This window comes from Geotrypetes seraphini, chromosome 1, assembly GCF_902459505.1.
Source record: "Geotrypetes seraphini chromosome 1, aGeoSer1.1, whole genome shotgun sequence".
Lineage (NCBI taxonomy): Eukaryota > Metazoa > Chordata > Amphibia > Gymnophiona > Dermophiidae > Geotrypetes > Geotrypetes seraphini.
Window position 1 is genome coordinate 338,834,381 of NC_047084.1, and position 19,947 is coordinate 338,854,327.

The following is a 19,947-nucleotide window of genomic DNA, read 5'->3' on the forward strand; positions in this document are numbered from 1 at the left end:
ACGACAGTTCATGGTTACACAAGCTTGAATTTCTGCAGTAAAACAGCTTCCCTAACTACGACAGTTCATGGTTACACAAGCTTGAATTTCTGCAGTAAAACAGCTTCCCTAACTACGACAGTTCATGGTTACACAAGCTAGAATTTCTGCAGTAAAACAGCTTCCCTAACTACGACAGTTCATGGTTACACAAGCTAGAATTTCTGCAGTAAAACAGCTTCCCTAACTACGACAGTTCATGGTTACACAAGCTAGAATTTCTGCAGTAAAACAGCTTCCCTAACTACGACAGTTCATGGTTACACAAGCTAGAATTTCTGCAGTAAAACAGCTTCCCTAACTACGACAGTTCATGGTTACACATGCTAGAATTTCTGCAGTAAAACAGCTTCCCTAACTACGACAGTTCATGGTTACACATGCTAGAATTTCTGCAGTAAAACAGCTTCCCTAACTACGACAGTTCATGGTTACACAAGCTAGAATTTCTGCAGTAAAACAGCTTCCCTAACTACGACTGTTCATGGTTTTGGCAACACCCAGGTTACATTCGGTCAGGATAGCAAGCAAGCAGACTTGAGGAGATATGTCACGTAGCATGCAAAGTTTCAGTTACACCCTGGCCATAGGCATAACAGTGGAGGGCGGCTACACAAAACCCAAAGTCCTAGATTTCAAATGTACGGACTTTAGTAAAATGGGAGCATACCTGAAGAAAGAGCTGTTAGGATGGGACGACATAAGGGAAGTGGGAAAACAGTGTTCTAAGCTGAAAGGAGCAATAAAAATGGCTACTGACCTTTATGTTCAAATTTTCATACATGATCTGGAAAAAGGAACAATAAATAAGAAGATCAGATTTTCAAGAGAGTCATCATTCAGTCATTAAAATCAGAGGATTGTGAAGAATTATGTAGAAGAATCTTGAAACATAAATTGCAGAAGAAATTTAATATGGACAAATATAAAGCGGTACACACAGCAAAAAAAAAAGACAGACATATAAATGATGGATTGCATGTTAAGATTCACTACCTAAGGAGAGGATTTTGGAGTCTGTGTGGATAATATTCCAGTTTTCAGTTTGGTGTGTTCCGGCTGCCAAAAGCAAATAATGTTGGGGGATTATTTGTAATTGAGAAGAAAACTGAATCATTTGCCATCTGTAAGTCCTTAGTACAACTGCTTCATGAGTATTGTGTGCAGATCTAGTTATCTCATCTCCAAAAATCAGAGCTAGAAATAAAAAGGAAAGACACCTCTCAAGAAGATAAATGGGTTTAGAACTTTTTAGTTTGGAGATTTTCAGTTTATAAAATCATGAGTGGGGTGAACAGTTAAATAGGGGTATTTATGTAGCCTTTCAATCTAAACTAGAGCAAGAGGACACCCTATGAAACTAATAACTAGCAGATTTAAAACAGCTCATAGAGATTTGACATACAGTGCAAAATTAAGCATGACAGTCTATTGCTGGAAGTTGTGATCAAGACAAATAATATAGAGAAGTTTAAAAAGGATTTGGAAAAGTTCCCGGAGGAAGTCCATAAAATGGATAGACTTGTAAAAGCCATTACATACCCTAAAAATCAGTTTAAGAAACAGATTTCTTTTTGAGATCTGCCATATACAAGTGACTTAGACCACTGTTCTTCAACCACCAGTCCATGGACCAGTGCCGGTCCACAGAAATTTCCTGCCGGTCCACAGAGCCAGCATGTGCATCAGGCCCAAAACAGTGTTCTTCAATCGCCGGTCCACGGTGCGATTGATGCGGCGTTATCTTCGAGCCAGCTCCCTCTTCCTAACTGATTCAGTGCACAAAGTCACAGGCAGTGGCTCCTACGGGCATCCTGCACCTGAACTGGAAGCCTCTCTCTGACATTGCAACGTCAGAGGGAAGGCTTCCAGATGAGGCACAGGACATGCAAGGTGCAATTAGTACTATTATGGGGGTGGGGTCTGGGGTGGAGATTGGGTAGAGATGGGCAGGGTTCGGCCCACGACTTAGCCCAGTGTTCTTCAACCGCCGGTCCACAGACCGATGCCGGTCCACAGAATAATTATTTTATTTCTGCCGGTCCATAGGTGTAAAAAGGTTGAAAAACACTGACTTAGACTATCCACTGTTTGAGTGCTGGGATCAATAGACCATAGTTTGATTTAGTATGGCTTAATTATATTCATATATTCCACTGTAGCAGAATTTACTGGGCTTTGTTTGATCTTCTGACAGGTGTGAGTGGGATAATTTATTTCAGCAAGTTTTTTCTTTCTTTTCCAACAAAGGAGATTCACAAGAAAGTGATGTCTCTACAATTCAGTGAATGTCATACCAAGATCCGTCATGTAGATGCACATGCAACGCTGAATGATGGCGTTGTCGTACAGGTCATGGGTGAGCTGTCGAACAGTGGGCAGCCAATGCGGAAGTTCATGCAGACATTTGTTCTGGCTCCTGAAGTAAGTAACAGTGCAGAAATATTTCCACATGCAATGACTTTTACTTTGTTTTCAGTGGTACTTGTAACTGTAGTGCAAATGTTCTCTTGACTGTGCTTACTGTATTCTTACTATTTTTAGCATTGTGTTCCAGTGCTTATGCTGGAAAATTGATCATGTAAATCTCATTCTATGTTCTGATATATCTTGTCCCTCCTTCCTCCGCCCGACGCCGTGCAAGCAGGAGGACTCTGCTCTCTCTTAGAGCCCCTGCTTCTCCAGCCACCGGGGATCGCCGATGCAGCCCGACTTTTGAGTCGGATTTTTTTCTTCAGCCCTTGAGGGCCACCGAAAGCCTCTCCCCCCAGCGACTTCCTAGGCAGAGGAAGGAGGAAGTTTCTGCCATCTTGTCCCTCCTTCCTCCGCCCGACGCCGTGCAAGCAGGAGGACTCTGCTCTCTCTTAGAGCCCCTGCTTCTCCAGCCACCGGGGATCGCCGACGCAGCCCGACTTTTGAGTCGGATTTTTTTCTTCAGCCCTTGAGGGCCACCGAAAGCCTCTCCCCCCAGCGACTTCCTAGGCAGAGGAAGGAGGAAGTTTCTGCCATCTTGTCCCTCCTTCCTCCGCCCGACGCCGTGCAAGCAGAAGGACTCTGCTCTCTCTTAGAGCCCCTGCTTCTCCAGTCACTGGGGATCGCTGAAAGCCTCCTGCCAGTGCAGGTTACTTACCTGACCGCCTCTGCCCAACTTCAACTGGGTGTTGTGACCCAGTTCTGCCCCCCCCCCCCCCAGATCACCGAAACCACGCAGATCTCAACCAGAGAAGGGCTACTGGCCGATCTTCAACCGCCCTCAGTCCCAGCTCTCCCACAGCTCTCTTCTTTTGCTCCTGCATTGAACCTTTCAGTCACTCACCAACCGCTAACCAACAACATGTCACCCCCCACTACCAAACTCCTATGCACACTATTACTTCTCTCCCTACTCACAACAAACTGGAGAACAGCAGGCCACCACTTTCCACCAATACCAATAGTGACAGCAACAGACAGGCAGACACAATCACCCAAGAAACTTCACCAGACAAGAAACCTAATAGAATGTACAACAGCCTCACAAGAAAGCATCCCACCCACATGGGGACGAAAACCACCCCCCAACACAAAGAAGTCGGGTCACAAACTCCCCCATACACCCAAGAACCTCCTTCACCCACAGATTAGCCCCAACTACCACAAACATCTTTTCTCAATCCTCTGTGCATACATGAACATAAGATCAATCAGCCCAAAGGCAGACCTAATAAAAGACTGGATAGTTAATGAACAGCTAGGCTGCCTTTTCCTATCCGAAACCTGGCTATCCTCCTTCTCGGACCCAAGCATTACAGAATTTTGCCCCAAGGGATACAAACTTGAATTAGTCTGCTGAGGAAAAAAAGCGAGGGAGCGGTTTGGCCATCCTAGTAAAAAACAACCTTACCATCACTGTCCTAGACAAACACTCCACCCCACAATCAGACCTGCTTGCCGTCCAACTTTCCAGTAACTCACTCAAAGACACCCTTACCTGCATCCTCTGCTACATAGCTCCAAGAAAATGGAACACCACAAAACACGATCTTGAAGATTTCATCTTCCGGAACTCATTAACCTCAACACACAACCTGCTCCTCGGAGATATAAATCTCCACCTAGAAGACACCTCCTCCAAACAAGCTTCTGGCATAATTTCATACCTCAACGCACTCTCTTACCAAATTCTACATCCTCAACCCACACATGAAAAAGGCCACCAACTTGATATTGCAGCCTACATGTCACAACACCCCCACGCACCGAACATTCATATCTCCAATGGGGCCTGGCACCCCTCCCTCTGGTCTGACCACTTCAAATTCACCTTCAACATCAACTGGACTCAAAGCACAAACAAGCACGAAACCCACAAAACCTCCTTCAAAACCCGACCAAAAATCGACCCTTCTACATTCTGGACCACAGTAGACCCATTAATCGTCTCCATAGACCACGATGTATTCATTCACCAGTGGCGCTCTCTGAGCGAAACAACCTTGAACGGTCTAGCCCCAGAAAAGACAAAACACAAACTCTGCAGATCTTCAGACAAATGGTTCGACACAGAACTTCTTCAACTAAAGAGACACTGCAGACAACTCGAAAGAGCATGGCAAAAAAAGAACCAAGAACCAACCAAAGTAGCTTGGAGAAACCTAATAAAACAATACAAGATCAAACTCAAGGAAAAACGAAGAGCTTATTACTCCAAACTAATAGGCACAGAATCCTTAGACACAAAGAAACTCTTCCAACTTATGAAGAACCTCACCGACACTCAACCATTCCTAACCACTCAAGGAATCCACCCTCCAACGGCCACCCAACTAGTGGACCATTTCAAGAATAAGATCGCCAATATTAGAGCCTCCTTCAACAACTCACCGACCCTCCTAGACGAGATCATAATAAACCCTACAACAGATGAAGCCACTGCAGCTGACAGGCACTGGTCCAACTTTACAAAGGTGCAATGGCTGGACATGAACCGACTCTACAGAAAATACAGTCGAGCGTCATGCGACCTGAACAACTGCCCGTCATATCTACTGACAAACGCATCCCCCAAATTTAGAGCTTGCCTCTTGCAATGGATCCAAACAACTCTCACGGAAGGCCAATTCCCACAAGACCTAGGGGAAATCATAATCACCCCAATACTGAAAGATCCCAAAGGACCAATAGACACCCCCTCCAACTACAGACCCATCGCCTCAATTCCATTATATGTTAAACTAATAGAAGGTCTGGTTGCCAAATACCTCACCAACTACCTTGAAGACCACAACCTACTCCACCCAACTCAATCGGAGTTCAGATCTAACCACAGCACCGAGACACTGCTAGCTTCCCTTCTAGATATAGCCAGATAGCACCTTAGCAAAGGAAGAAAGATGCTGATAATTCAACTCGACCTCTCTGCCGCATTCGACCTGGTCGACCACACAATACTTCTCCAGATATTAGAAACAATAGGGATCTCAGGCGAAGTATACAACTGGTTTCAAGGATTCCTTAAAACAAGAACATACAGAGTAAAAACAAAGGATCTTATATCGGAGCCTTGGACCAACCCCTGCGGAGTACCCCAAGGTTCCCCACTGTCACCCATGCTCTTCAATCTTTACATTTCCTACCTCGGTACCCTGTTAGACAAACTCAAAGTAACTTCATTCAGCTATGCAGACGATATCACCATACTCCTCCCCTTTGACACACAAGACCCCACCAAATCAGGCATCCTGGAAAAAACTCTAGAAGCAGTGGAAAAATGGATGACAGAACATAAACTGAAGCTCAACCCTGATAAAACTAAATTTCTACTGCTTGAAAAGGACAAAACCCCTTCTATAACTGAGCTAGAAATAAAAACCACCAAATATCCCCTACAACCCAATCTCAAACTCCTTGGAGTAACAGTAGACAGAGGTTGCACTCTTCAGGTGCAAATCAACAAAATCACACAAAAAGCTTTCTTCACCATGCGCAACCTTCGCAAAATCAGAAAATTCTTTGAAAAAGAACAATTCAGACTCATAGTTCAATACCTAGTCCTAAGTATATTGGATTACTGCAATATCCTCTACCTTTCTTGTCCTACCTACCTAATAAAACAACTACAGACTGTGCAGAACACTGCCCTCAGAATGATCTATTCCCTTGGAAAATTTGACCACATCACCAACGCCTTCCTAGACTCACACTGGCTTCCAATACAAGCCCACATCCAATTCAAACTATACTGTATGTTGTTCAAAACCTTAAACGGAACGGCACCCACCCACCTAAACAACCGTCTAAACAGGAACCTCTCAACCAGACAGAGGAGAACCCAATCCCCTTTCTCCTTCCCCCCTTTTAAAGGAACTAAACGCAAAAAGATGTATGACAACTTACTTGCAACACATGCAGCTAATTTGGACCCCTCCATCACCAACCTACTGACAGCATCAACTGACCTCAAGGCTTTCTGCAAAGAAATCAAGACCCTACTATTCAAGAAATTCACCCAAACGTCCTAATCCCTTCCTTTTCCCCTCAATCCCCCTCTTAGAACCCACTCATCAAAATTGCTTTAGTCCTTACGCCTTAATTGTAATTTGTATTTCTCTTCCTGGAAATGTCCAGTTATCGTTCTGATATAATCCGCTTAGAACTGAAAGGTACAGGCGGAATATAAGCCAGTAATGTAATGTAATATATACTGTTAATTGCAGGTACTCTATCCCAGAACAAGCAGGCAGCATATTCTGACACATGGGTGACGTCACCAATGGAGCCACGGCACGGACACGTGAAAAGTGAATTGCAACTTTAAGCTTAGAAAGTGCACGATTAGCCCGCACCGCACATGCGCGAGTGCCATCCTGCCTGAAGTAGGCACGCGGTCCCTCAGTTTTTTAGTTTCCACAGAGCTAGAAAGACGCGTTTTTTAACACCTGTTGAATTTGTTCTCTCGCTTGCCTTCCCACCGTCACAGATAGTGACTTTTATGTCAGTTCTTTCATTTTTTTCTTTTATTCATTTCAAGTAAATAAAAAAACAACCCCTTTTGTTGTTTCTTTGCCGTCACAGGCTTTGGCCCGGTGGGGCCTTATGGACTCTTTTCTCCAGAGAGTTTGATTTATCAACGGCTGTCTTCCCATCCATGTCCCGCCTGCCGACGGGTTTCAAAAAGTGCACTCGCTGTGCTCGGGCCATTTCTGTCACCGTCCCTCACCGCTGGTTCTTGCAGTGTCTGGGACCCGAGCATCGTCCCAACTCCTGCTCCCGCTGCTCTTCCCTTCAGAAGCGCACTCTCAAAAATCAGTTGCTTCAACAGAAACAGCTCTTCGGCGCCACAATGGAAGTGGAGCCCAGTTCATCTTGGCGCAGTCAGCACTGACCAAGACGACACCAAGGGTGGATCCACCAACTTTGACTCTGGTGTCCTAATTCACCATGTCTCTGGGTAAACCGGCTAAGAAGCCTTCCACTACCCCTTCCGGGACGCAGGTCGAAGCTGCAGTTAATGAAGTCCTGCCGACCTCGTGTAAGTCCCACAAATGCATGGCTCAGATATTGGTGAGTTCCTCCTCTTTAGCCTCATCATCCCTGGACCATGTTGACCTGCCATTCATACCGGCCAAAAGGAAGCAAATGGTATCAGCACTTTCCCTTAAGCAGAAAATTGACAACCTGCTTCGGGAGGAGTTAGGAGAGCACTTTACCCTCTTGGTGCTGGCTCACCTTTTGGCTAGCACGGCACCGATTATCCAGGAGCCAGTCTGGTCTGAGTTGCTCACAGCACCGACCGCTCTTCTTACTGCTACTCCACTGATACGGACATCCTCAACACAGGACTCGAGTATTTCACTGCAGCACCGATCTTCCTCTGCCACCTCTCGAGATGCTACTCTGGCACGGTCAGGCAAAGTCTCTCATAAATCTAAGCATTTGGAGACTTCGACACCCAGCCATCGACACCGACCCCATCATTCTCTTTTCAGAGATTCAGATTTATTGGGGGATACTGATCCTGAACTGCCATCTTCTACCGATGTGGACTCTTCTGCTTCTGGGTCACCTCAACATTCACCTACCAGACCTTCTCCTTCAGAAAAACTTTCTTTTTCCAAATTTTTGCGACAGATGGCACATGATCTGGATGTTTCTTTGGAGGCTGATTCCAAATACAGCAAAGAGTATTTGGACACACTTGATTATGATCTTCCTCCTAAGGAACTTTTAAAACTCCCACTCCATGCCATTCTGAGGGAAACTTTCTCTAAAAACCTTGAGACTCCTCTCTCTGTGCCAGTGGCTTCTAAATGTTTGGAATCTGTTTATAAGGTGGTACCCTTGCCTGGCTTTGATAAACCTCAATTGCCCCATGAGTCTCTCGAGGTTGAATCCACTTAGAAGAAATCCTCTGGGGCAAGTGTCTATGTATCCATTCTTCCTGGTAGAGAGGGAAGGACAGTGGAAAAATTTGGCAGACGTCTGAACCAAAGCTCAATGTTGGCAAACAGAACTTTTAATTATACCTTTTTCTTTTCCTGTTACATGAATTCCAATCTCTGGTTTCTACCTCTGCAACTTTGCAAGTACATGATGAGATCTGTTTATGACATTTTCGAACTCTCATCTCGAGGGGCAGCTATGTTGGTGGCGATGAGACGTCTCGCATGGTTACGTGTTTCAGACCTTGACGTTAACCACCAAGACCGTCTGGCCAATGCTCCATGCCTTGGTGATAAACTCTTTGGAGCCTCCACTGACACAACCACCCAAAAGCTGTCCACTCATGAGACCAGATGGGATGTGTTGGTTAAGCCCAAAAAGAAACCTCCGCCTGCCTGGCCTTTTAAACCTGCTTCCTCTTATCAGCACAGATATACTGCCAAACCTACCCAGGCACTTACCCAGCTTTGTAGACAGCGACAACAGCCACGTCAACAACCTAAACAACCCGCTGCTCCTCAAAAACCTGTGCAGCCTTTTTGACGTGTTCCTTCAGAGCATAGCCAGCATTCCTCTGCTACTTTCTCTGCCTTAACCCATAGGGGGACATCTTCAGATTTACATCAATCGCTGGGAGCTCATTACATCGGATCTCTGGGTCCTCTTCATTTTCACACCCTTCCTCCGGACCATCCTCCAAAAGAGTCTGCTTTAAATCCGACGCAGTCCTCTCTTCTACTCCAGGAGGTTCAAGCCCTCCTTTTCCTCAATGCCATTGAGGAAATTCCTCCCTCTCAACACGACCAAGGATTTTATTCATGATACTTCTTGTTTCCCAAACAGACAGGAGGTCTGCGACCCATCCCAAATCTCCGAGCTCTCAACAAATATCTTGTCAAAGAGAAGTTTTGATTCTCTCTCTCGCCCTCCTTCATCCCTTATTGGCTCAGAACGAATGGCTATGCTCTCTAGACCTCAAGGAAGCCTACACACATATACCAATTCATCCGGCTTCCAGAAAATACCTTTGCTTTCAAATCAGTTATCGTCACTACGAGTACAAAATTCTTCCGTTCGGCCTGACATCTTCTCCCAGAGTCTTCATGAAGTGCCTAATTGTAGTGGCAGCAGCCCTACGATCCCAGGTGTTTCCTTACCTAGACGAATGGTTGATCAAGGCTTCATCGTCTCAAGAGGTGACCCTGGCGATGACTCATACCATTTCTTTCCTTCAAACCCTGGGCTTCGAAATAAATTTCCCAAAGTCCAACTTACAATCCACTCAATATCTTCAGTTCATCGGAGCTATTATGGATATTACTATAATAAGGGTGTTTCTTCCTCCAGATCGCCTAGCTGCCTTGCTTCATCTCTGTCAACAGATGTTTCAGCTACAATCAATCTCTGCATGTTGCTTCTCCTTGGCCATATGGCCTCCACGGTTCATGTCACCCCCACTAGCCAGATTGCATCTTCGCACTCCTCAATGGGCCCTATCTTCTCAGTGGTGTCAGGTGACAGATCCGCTCTCACAGCATATCTCTAACCTCATCTCTTCTACAGTCGCTCCACTGGTGGAGGTCTTCTTTTCCATCTTCCTCCACATCACCAAGTACTCACGACAGATGCTTCTACCTATGCCTTGGGAGCGCACATGAGCAGCCTTCAAAGGCAGGGTTATTGGACTGCCAAAGAACACAAATTTCACATCAATTTGCTGGAGCTCAGAGCGATGTATTATGCACTGAAAGCTTTCCAGCATCTTCTGAGTGACCAAGTCCTCCTCCTTCGTACGGTGCCGTCGGCTTCATTGTCATGTCCACCATTACCCCCAAGTCCCTTTCTTGGGTACTCTCATTCAATAACATCCCTCCCATCGTATAGTTGTACCTCAGGTTTCTGCTTCCCACATGTAGTACTTTACATTTTTCAACGTTGAACTTCATCTGCCATCTCGTTGCCCATTCCCCCAGTTTGTTCAAGTCCCTTTGTAATTCTTCACAGTACTCTTTAGTCTGAGCTCTACTAAATAGTTTGGTGTCATCTGTGAATTTTATTATCTCGCACTTCGTCCCTGTTTCTAGATCATTTATAAATATATTAAATAGCAGCGGTCCGAGCACCGAGCCCTGCGGAACACCACTCGTGACCCTCCTCCAGTCTGAGTAGTGGCCCTTCACTCCTACCCTCTGTTTCCTACCTGCCAACCAATTCCTGATCCATCTATGTACGTCTCCTTCCACCCCATGGTTCTTCAGTTTCCGAGTAGGCGTTCGTGGGGTACCTTGTCAAAGGCCTTTTGGAAATCTAGATATATGATGTCTATGGGGTCTTTGGTATAGCGGTATACAAAAGACAAATTATTATTATTATTATTATATTCTCTGTCCATCCGTCTGTTAACTCCTTCAAAGAAGTGCAATAAGTTCATTAGGCATGATCTCCCCTTGCAGAATCCAAGTTGGCTGGTTATCAGAAGTTTGTTTCTTTCAAAATGTTCATCAATGTTGTCTTTTATGAGCGCTTCCGCCATTTTCCCTGGAACCGGGTCACCTCTTGATCCCTTTTTAAAGATGGGCGTAACATTGGCTATCTTCCAATCCTCCGGGATCACGCCTCCTTTCAGGGATAGATTGCAAATTTACTGAAGTAGTTCCACAATTTCCTCCTTTAGTTCCTTCAGAACCCTTGGGTGGATTCCGTCCGGACCCAGGGATTTGTCAGTTTTTAATTTTTCTATCTGCCTGTGTACGTCCTCAAGGCTCACTTCCATGGATGTTAATTTTTCTGCTTGATCTCCATTGAAGATTTGCTCAGGTTCCGGTATGTTGGATGTGTCTTCATTTGTAAATACAGACGAGAAGAATATGTTAAGTCTTTCTGCCACTTCTTTCTCCTCCTTCACCACTCCCTTCCTGTCTCCATCGTCCAGCGGTCTCACCTCTTCCTTAGTCGGCTGCTTCCCTTTAACATATCTAAAGAACGGTTTGAAATTTCGTGCTTCCCTGGCTAGCCTCTCTTCATACTCTCTTTTGGCTTTTCGAACCACATGGTGACATTCTTTTTGATACTTCCTGTGCTGTTTCCAGTTCTCCTCAGTTTTGTCCTTTTTCCATTTCCTGAATGAATTTTTCTTATTGCCTATCACTTCCTTCACTACTTTAGTTATCCATGCCCATTCTTCTTCCAATATTTCCTACTCTGCTTACAAAGAATCAAGGAGCTCTTCTTCATCCCAACTTGCAATCATTACACCTGACAACTTGGTATCTGTCAGGCTGACATCATTGCATCTCTCTCAACCTGTCCGCACTATTATTGATGCTTTCAGGAAACCGACCACTCAACAGTGTTACCAACAGAAATGGTCTCAGTTTTCTTCCTGGTTTCTCTGTCGTTGTCATCATCATCATGATCATCATCCAGCTTCCTTGTCATTGGAATTGGTGCTGGATTATCTACTTCATCTCTCTGATTCTGGTCTTAAATCTACATCTATTAGAGTCCATCTCAGCGCTATTACAGCTTTTCACATACCAGTTGAAGGAAAGCCTCTCACTGCTCATCCATTGGTCTCCAGATTCTTGAAAGGACTTTTCAATATTAAAGCACCCCTCAAGCCTCCATCTGTCTGAGACCTTAATGTAGTTCTTTCCAGGTTGATGAAACCACCATTTGAACCAATGGCAACAGCTCATCTCAAATTTCTCACCTGGAAAGTTGTTTTTCTCATCTTGTTCACTTCTGCCAGAAGGGTCAGTGAGCTATAGGTGTTAGTCGCATATCCACCTTTCGCAGTTTTTCACCATGACAAAGTGGTTCTATGCACGCATCCTAAGTTTCTACCGAAAGTAGTTTTAGACTTTCATCTCAATCAGTCCATTGTTCTTCCAGTATTTTTTCCCTAAGCCTCATTCTCATCCAGGAGAAACGGCACTGCACATTTTGGACTGTAATCGTGCTTTCATCGATCGGACAAAGCCTCATAGAACATCTCCCCAACTCTTCATATCATTTGATCCTAACAAGTTGGGTCATCCTGTAACCAAATGGACAATTTCCAGTTGGTTGGCTGCTTGTCTCATTCTGCTAAACTCAGACTGGACTGCCTCTGGAGAGTTGTGTCACTATTCATAAAGTCCACGCTATGGCAGCTTCTGTAGCTTTCCTCAGATCTACTCCTATTGAAGAAATCTGCAAAGTTACCATCTGGTACTCAGTTCATACCTTCACTTCACATTACTGTCTGGAAATTTTTTCCAGACGGGATGGGCACTTCGGCCAGTCAGTTTTGCAAAATTTATTTTCTTAAAGGCCAACTCTCCCTCCATCCCATTCTAGTTAGCTTGCAGGTCACCTGTGTTATCCAGGGACAGCAGGCAGATATTGGCACAACCCACCCACCTCCCCTGGTTGGTATCTTAGCTGGCTTATCTTAACTGAGGGACCACTTGCATGTGCGGTGCGGGCTAATTGCGAACTTTCTAAGCTTAAAGTTGCGATTCACTTTTCAAATGTTTGTGCCAGGGATCCGTTGGTGACGTCACCCATGTGTGAGTATCTGCCTGCTGTCCCTGGATAAACACCTGTTATGGTAAGTAACTGTGCTTTCCTGGCCCCTCTGCACATTTACACTTGATTACTGATATGGCAAAATACATTCTAATATTGCAACCTTGATTATTATTATATTTTGTGCAGGGATCTGTTCCAAACAAATTCTATGTACATAATGACATATTCCGCTATGAAGATGAGGTGTTTGGAGACTCTGAGGCTGAGCTGGAAGAAGGTAAAGACTCTTGATTTTTATGAGTGTGGTCAGTTGTTTGATCCATTTTCTTTTTCTGACAAATACCCTTTGGTTCAATTCTGGTTGTTTGCACTAGATGGAGTCTTTTGTTGCATTATGTTTTTAGGTGTGGTGTTTCAGCAGGAAAATGCTTTATATCCTTGTCTGTCCTGTGTTTTCTGTGACTTAGGTTCAGTACTCCTAGGTATGTTTGATGTATAGCATTCAGCTTGTTTTGTCCCTTTATTTTTTAATTGAAAGTTTACCCTCCTAAAGGGAACCACCTTGTTGTGGTGGAGGGTCTTGTGTGTTTCAATGACTTGGAGGGCTATGCTGTAGGGCAGTGGTACTCAGATTGGCTGCATCTTCGCTAGGGTCGCAGCCTTTTGTTGAGTGCCCCTTTTGACCTTATGCAGCATGGCTCGAGCACGCAGCTTTAGACCACAAGTACTGTTCTGATGTGGTCCTTGGCACTCTTTTCATGTCTAAGAAGTAGACTGCTGTATCTTCTTACACTAGTGTGTTCAGGAACAAGCGTAGACATAGTACACTCCAGTTTCGGTGGTGCTCACTTTCTCCAGGCTGGTCTTGATCATGGCCTCACTATGGTGTACCTTCATGGCCAAGTGACTGGGCTCTCTTGTTTTTGAGCCCCAGAATTGTCATTTGTCTTTGGCAACCAATGCTTATTGTAGTCACTATTGCTCCCTGAGACCTGCTTCTCATGCAATTGCCAGAGATGCAATTTCCATGCTGTGGAATCTCACTCTCCTCTACGCTTTTCCACTGATTCCATTAATCTCCAAAGTTCTCCAAAAGGCCATCAGACAGAGCCCAGCTGATTCTCATTGCAACTCGCTGGCCCAGACAGATTTGGTATCCAACACTCCTAGATCTTCTGGATGCTCCCCCACTTCCATTAGGGGATCACTCCTATCTTCTGTCTCAGCAGTACGGTCACCTGTTGCATCCTAATCTTCGCAGTCTCAATCTCTCAGCATGGAAATTGAACAGACAATCCTTGTGGAGCTACCAATATCTTCCTCAGTCAAGGAAGTTCTAGCAGCAAGGACAAGAAAATCTTTATTAAAGTGGAAGTGTTTTTCTATTTGGGCACATTCTCAAGCTAAAAATCCATTCCATTGCCCAATTGACTACATTTTAACTTGTTACACTTATCAGATCTCAAGACAAATTCTGTACAACTCCATTTATCAGCAATTTCTATGTACTACTCCTGGATAGCTGGAAAACCTGTTTCTCAACAGCCTTTACTATCTCGATTTCTGCGAGGTCTCAGCAACCTCCATTGTGTGCACCACCTTCACCCTGGGATCTCAATGTGCTTTTGGACCATTTGATGAAAGATCCGTTTGAACCACTGGGATCTGCTTCATTACCTTTCTTTACATGGAAGACAGCATTTCTAGTAGCTCTTACCTCAGCAAGACAGGTTAGCGAGCTATAAGCATTGGTCATCTATGCTCCATATCTTCAATTTTTTCCTACTAAGGTGCTCCTACGCACTCATCCCAAGTTTCTTCCAAAAGTTGTAACTAGTTTCCACATTAATCAATCTACAGTCTTACCATCGTTTTTCTCCCTCCTCATTCTTCATCTGTGGAACAAGGTCTTCACACACTGGATTGCAGGAGGGGTACTGCTTTATTTATCTGGACAAGAATGCATCTGTCTTGAAGACTAATCAGCTTTTTGTCTCCTTTAATTCAGCTACTCAAGGAAATGCAGTATCTACACAAACTATATCTTCATGGATTGCTCGTTGCATCTCTTTTTGCTATGCTGGGGCTCACTTACCGTCTCCAGGTCAGATTGGAGCACATCAAGTACGAGCTACAGCTTCTTCAATTGCAATCCTAAGATCAGTTCCAGTTATAGATATCTACAGAGCAACAACTTGGTCCTCTCTTCTTACCTTCACAAAACACTATTGTTTGGATCATAGTTTAGTACAAGATACTCAGTTTGGACATTCTGTTCTCAGAAATTTGTTTGCATTATAACCTCTTTTCCTCCACCCATCTCATTTTTCAGCTAGGGATTCACCGGCAAGTGGGCCTGCATTACTCCTGCTTGTTTCTGGAGAAAGCAAAGTTGCATATCTGTAACTGGTGGTCTCCGTAGACAGCAGGGGAATGCAGCCACACTTGCCCGCCCACTATCCCCTCTTACCAAGTAGTTCCTAAGCTAGGGACATAACTGACAGTTAGTAGGCAGAATCCCAGAGGCAAGATAGTCTGCTCATGATCAGAAAAAAAAAAAAAATTACTGAGACGGGGAGGAGGAGGGCACCAGCACACAAGCTCGGTCAGAGGACTTCACCAACAAGTGTGACTGCATTCCTTTCTGTCTACGGAGAACATTTGTAACAGGTAAGCAACTTTGCTATCCTCGCAGGAACTCAATTTCCCCATCCTGTCTTCATGAGTTTTATAGCAGTCCCTGCTCCATTCCTGTAAACTCTGCCTTTACTGCACAGACATCATACATTTAGGATTTAAAAGTGTTTGAGGCTTGTGCAGATGAAGATAGCACTTGTAGGAATGGGGCAGGGATAGGAAAAGAACTCGATGGGACTGGAAAATGAGTTCCCACAGGGTTGGGGAAAAATTTGTCCCCATGTCTTTCTCTAATAAACTTAGCACTTAAAAGGTAAAGAGTTGGTTCTGTGTACATCGATTTGCAAAGGAACAATGGGATAAGATGTTTTTCTCAGCTCTGTATGTTTTATAACATTTTTGCTGTGAAAGTACGTTATCTCTGCAGACACAAATTCACAGTTTTAAGAAATGCAAAACTAAGTGTCTGTGATATATTTTAGATAGAAAAATTGCTTGTGATGACATGAATGGATTAATGGAATTAATTTACCAAAAAAATGTAAAATTGAATGAATATACAACCTCATGCTACATAATTAAAAACTAATCTTTATTTCATGTTGGATAACTTTGGGGCTATAATGTATCTTAAATAGAAAACTATCTTTTAAATATATTTTTCCCTCAAAAAGCATTTTTTTTAAATCCTATTTAAATTTTTTTTAAAAATCAAAATTGTCATCTTTTTATTCATTGATTTTTATACACCCTGGTTTAAAGGGAGTTTAGACAAATTCCTGGAGGAAAAGTCCATAAACCTTTATTAGCCAGATCTCTCTGGGTAAACCACTACTCATTCTTGGTTGTGGACTACAAGGAATGGCTATCATCCTACAGGTTACTTGTGATTGTGATTGATAACTGTTGAAGACTTTGATGCTGGATTCAATGGATCTTGTTTTTAAGAAATTTCCTTCAACATTTTTTATAAAGGACCCTCATATTGATTATAGCTTCTCTGTGTTTTCTCAGAATCTGAAGAGGAAGTAGAAGAAGAACGGGAAGAAAGGCAGCCATCTCCTGAGCCTGTGCAGGAGAACACAAACAATTCTTACTATGATGTTCATCCTGTACCGTAAGTGAAATCATCTTGAATTCCTTCTCTAGATTGGAACTTTTGATAAAAGAGCCTTAACATGGGGGTTTCAGAATGGTCTAATCTAGGAACTCTGGAATGTATTTCTTCCCACCATTATCCATTCTTTTCTCTAGTAGACATATACATAAGAAATAAAGTAGGATGAAATAAGATCCATACTCATGCCTAAATTTGATTAGAAACATATCTTTTCAACTCTTAAACCAAATTCTACTGTATAATGCCATAAAAACTATGAGCAATGGAGGGTTTTAATTTTTTAAAAAACCCCAACAAAAAAACACCTTTTCACACAGAATATAGGTCAATAAGGTAGTTGGTGATTGTTAATAATAATAACTTTAATAATAATAACTTTATTCTTTTATACCGCCATAAACAAAAGTTCTAGGCGGTTTACACTAAAAAGAGCTGGACAATCAGCTAAATTCAATAATACAGTAAAAAATACAAATATTTGTAAAATAGAATTTCAATAATAAAACTCACTAAGTAATAAACTTATTGAACAAAGTGGTCTTAATTTCTGAAAACTGCAATAGGATAACATAGCTTGCTGAATACATTTACCTAACCAAGATTGTTGCCTACCAGCTTGAAATGCTAGGGTCCTATCTAAGAAGGTAGAGGGAAACAAAAAAAGGAAACTTTTTTGGATTAATTTGATACAATTTTGATTAGCTTTTGAAGGCTAAAACCTTCTTCAGGTCAGAACAGTATGAGCAAAAGATGACAACATCAGTATGTCTAATCAAAAGTGTAAAAAAGAAAGGTTGGAATTGAGAGAGGAGGTGAAAAACAGGAGAGTATAAATTTATATTGCCTTGTCGCCACCTGATTACCTATTCATCTCTTCTTGTTTCTTAGTGCCCCCCCCCCCCCCTTCTGTTACCCTTGAGACTGCCATTGGAATGATTTTTTCTTTTATTTATCCAAGGACAAGCAATCACCATATTCTCACAGATGGGTGATGTCAACCATGGAGCCCAGTGTGGACAGTGCAAAAGTGTACTGTCACTTTAACTTCTTTAGAAGTCTTGAGACAGCCTGTACCACGCATGCGTGAGTGCCTTCCACCCGATGCCAGCTTGTGGGACCATCAGCTCTTACTTTTCTGCAGAGCTAAGAAGACGTGCCTTGGTGTCTTTCCAATTGTGATATTTTTTTCCCATTTTTATGCGACTTCACAGATCATTTTTCTTCATTTCTTTTATTTTCTTTGGTACTAGCTTACCTTCTTGGGAGTTTTTTCTCAAAATTTTTACTTTTCAGTGTTTTCGGTCCTCTGTCAGCCAAATTTCCAGCCAGCAGCATCGACTCTCTCTGTCACTAAATTATTTCTCGCATCGGCAGTTTTTCCCTCAATGTCTTTTACTAGCTTCAAAAGATGTTCTCGGTGCAACAGGGCCATATCAGTCACAAATCAGCACAGTTGATGTCTTCATTGCCTTGGTCCTGAGCACTGAGTAGACTCTTGTCAGTGCTGTTCACAATTACAAAAATGTTCTTTGAAGGCTTAATATCTGCAGCGGAAGAAACTTTTTGGAACTCAAGATTTCATCACAGATGTCCTCTACGCCCAATGTCGACAAGGCTATGTCAAAGTTGGCACCATGATCGCTGCATCATTTGGCGTCAACTTCCTCTGTATCGATGCCGGCACCATCCAGTAAACAGGCTAAGAAAGATTCCCATGCCTCAGTTCATGACATGATGCCAGCATCTCTAGCATCGAGTAAGTCGATGCATGCCAAACGGCAACAACAGCAGTCTTGCTCTCCATCATTACAGGAAATGTTTCCTCTGAGCATGCCTCTATATCATGATCACCAACGCTTTGACACCCTGCACCATCGATACCGTCCACACCTCCAGTACCACAACTTACCAATCAGAACCACCTTTGCAAACTGCAGCAGGAACTAGCAGCTATGCTTCAAGGCCAGTCAAAACAAACTGCTGCACAGACTCACCTGGTACCAGCCCATGCATAGCTTTGAGGCCTCATGATAGTAGATCTAAGTCTTCTCAACGCAAATCCATGTCCCATCATCGGAGCACTTCCTCCTCATTGATGTCGGGCCGCCAACAAAGGAGACTTAGGAGTCCATTCCAACGCTATCATCAACACCATAGCCACAATATCACACAGCGTCATGCTCCTTCTGGAGGAAAAAGTTTTAAATCTCCAGTCTTACAGCACAAGGACACCGATCTATCTCTTCAAGATTTCTCTGACCCACAACATTCTGCAGCAGAGCCCTATGGGCTTTTGTCAGATCCATCTCCTCCTCCACCTAGGCATAGATCACCACTGGAGCACCTTTCTTTCACCATATTCATAAGGTAAATGGGTCAAGCTCTTCCTATGCCATCAACGTCTTCCACAACTCTGGCTCCAAAGTGCCCTAGAAACCAACATTCTCAAAAATCTCAAACTCCTACTTAACAGGAATTCACGCAACCTCTTGGCGCATTCTGGAATGCCTAGTCTGAATTATACAACCTCCTTCCATATCCATTGGAAATTCATTCACCCTCTACCACTAACACTGATCAGTTTGCCTGTGGTGAAATATTGATATGCTCAATATTGACCAGAGCTCCCTTCAAACAATCTAGAAGGAGAGTTCTCTTTCAATTTCTGGCATCAATACTATCAGAACAGTACTTCTTCCAAGGAGGAGCCAGAGGTTCTTTTTCAACCAGTGGTGGTGTTCTGAAGGTCTCAAGGAAGAATGCATACACATCCCATTCTACAAGTCCACAGTCAGTACCTGCATTTTTTTAATAGGCCAGCTTCACATTCAGTATAGTGAACTACATTTTGGCCTAGAATCAGCACTCACAGTGCTACACAGTATTTAGTTGTCATGACTTCAACGCTCCACTCTTACAGTTTTAATCTGTTCCCCTATTCGGAAATCTGGTGGACAAAGACGGCGTCGCCTCCAGCAATCCAAATGCCACTGAACTACTAGTGCACCTATTGCAACTTCTAGGGATTGCACTCAGTTACAAGAATTCCTATCGCCGACTGACCTTGTCTCTTGCATATATAGGAGCTCCCTCAGTGGGCATTAAACATTCAGCATCACATTTTCATAAAAGTCTGTTTTATGACATTTTGACACCTTGATAATTAAGTATCTGTTAAAGTGGCATTGCATCCACAATTCATGCAACCCCATGGC

General features: G+C 43.5%; 1 protein-coding gene across 3 annotated transcripts in view; it reads left to right on the forward strand.

Annotated features, from left to right (window-relative positions):
* Positions 1 to 19,947, forward strand: part of G3BP2 (G3BP stress granule assembly factor 2) — a 156,276-nt gene that overhangs the window by 57,309 nt on the left and 79,020 nt on the right. For all 3 annotated transcript variants that reach the window (XM_033960415.1, XM_033960433.1, XM_033960424.1), the window contains exons 4-6: positions 2,290 to 2,463; positions 13,162 to 13,252; positions 16,627 to 16,729. In XM_033960415.1, the coding sequence (XP_033816306.1) occupies positions 2,290 to 2,463; positions 13,162 to 13,252; positions 16,627 to 16,729 (368 nt within the window). The remainder of the gene's footprint in view (positions 1 to 2,289; positions 2,464 to 13,161; positions 13,253 to 16,626; positions 16,730 to 19,947) is intronic.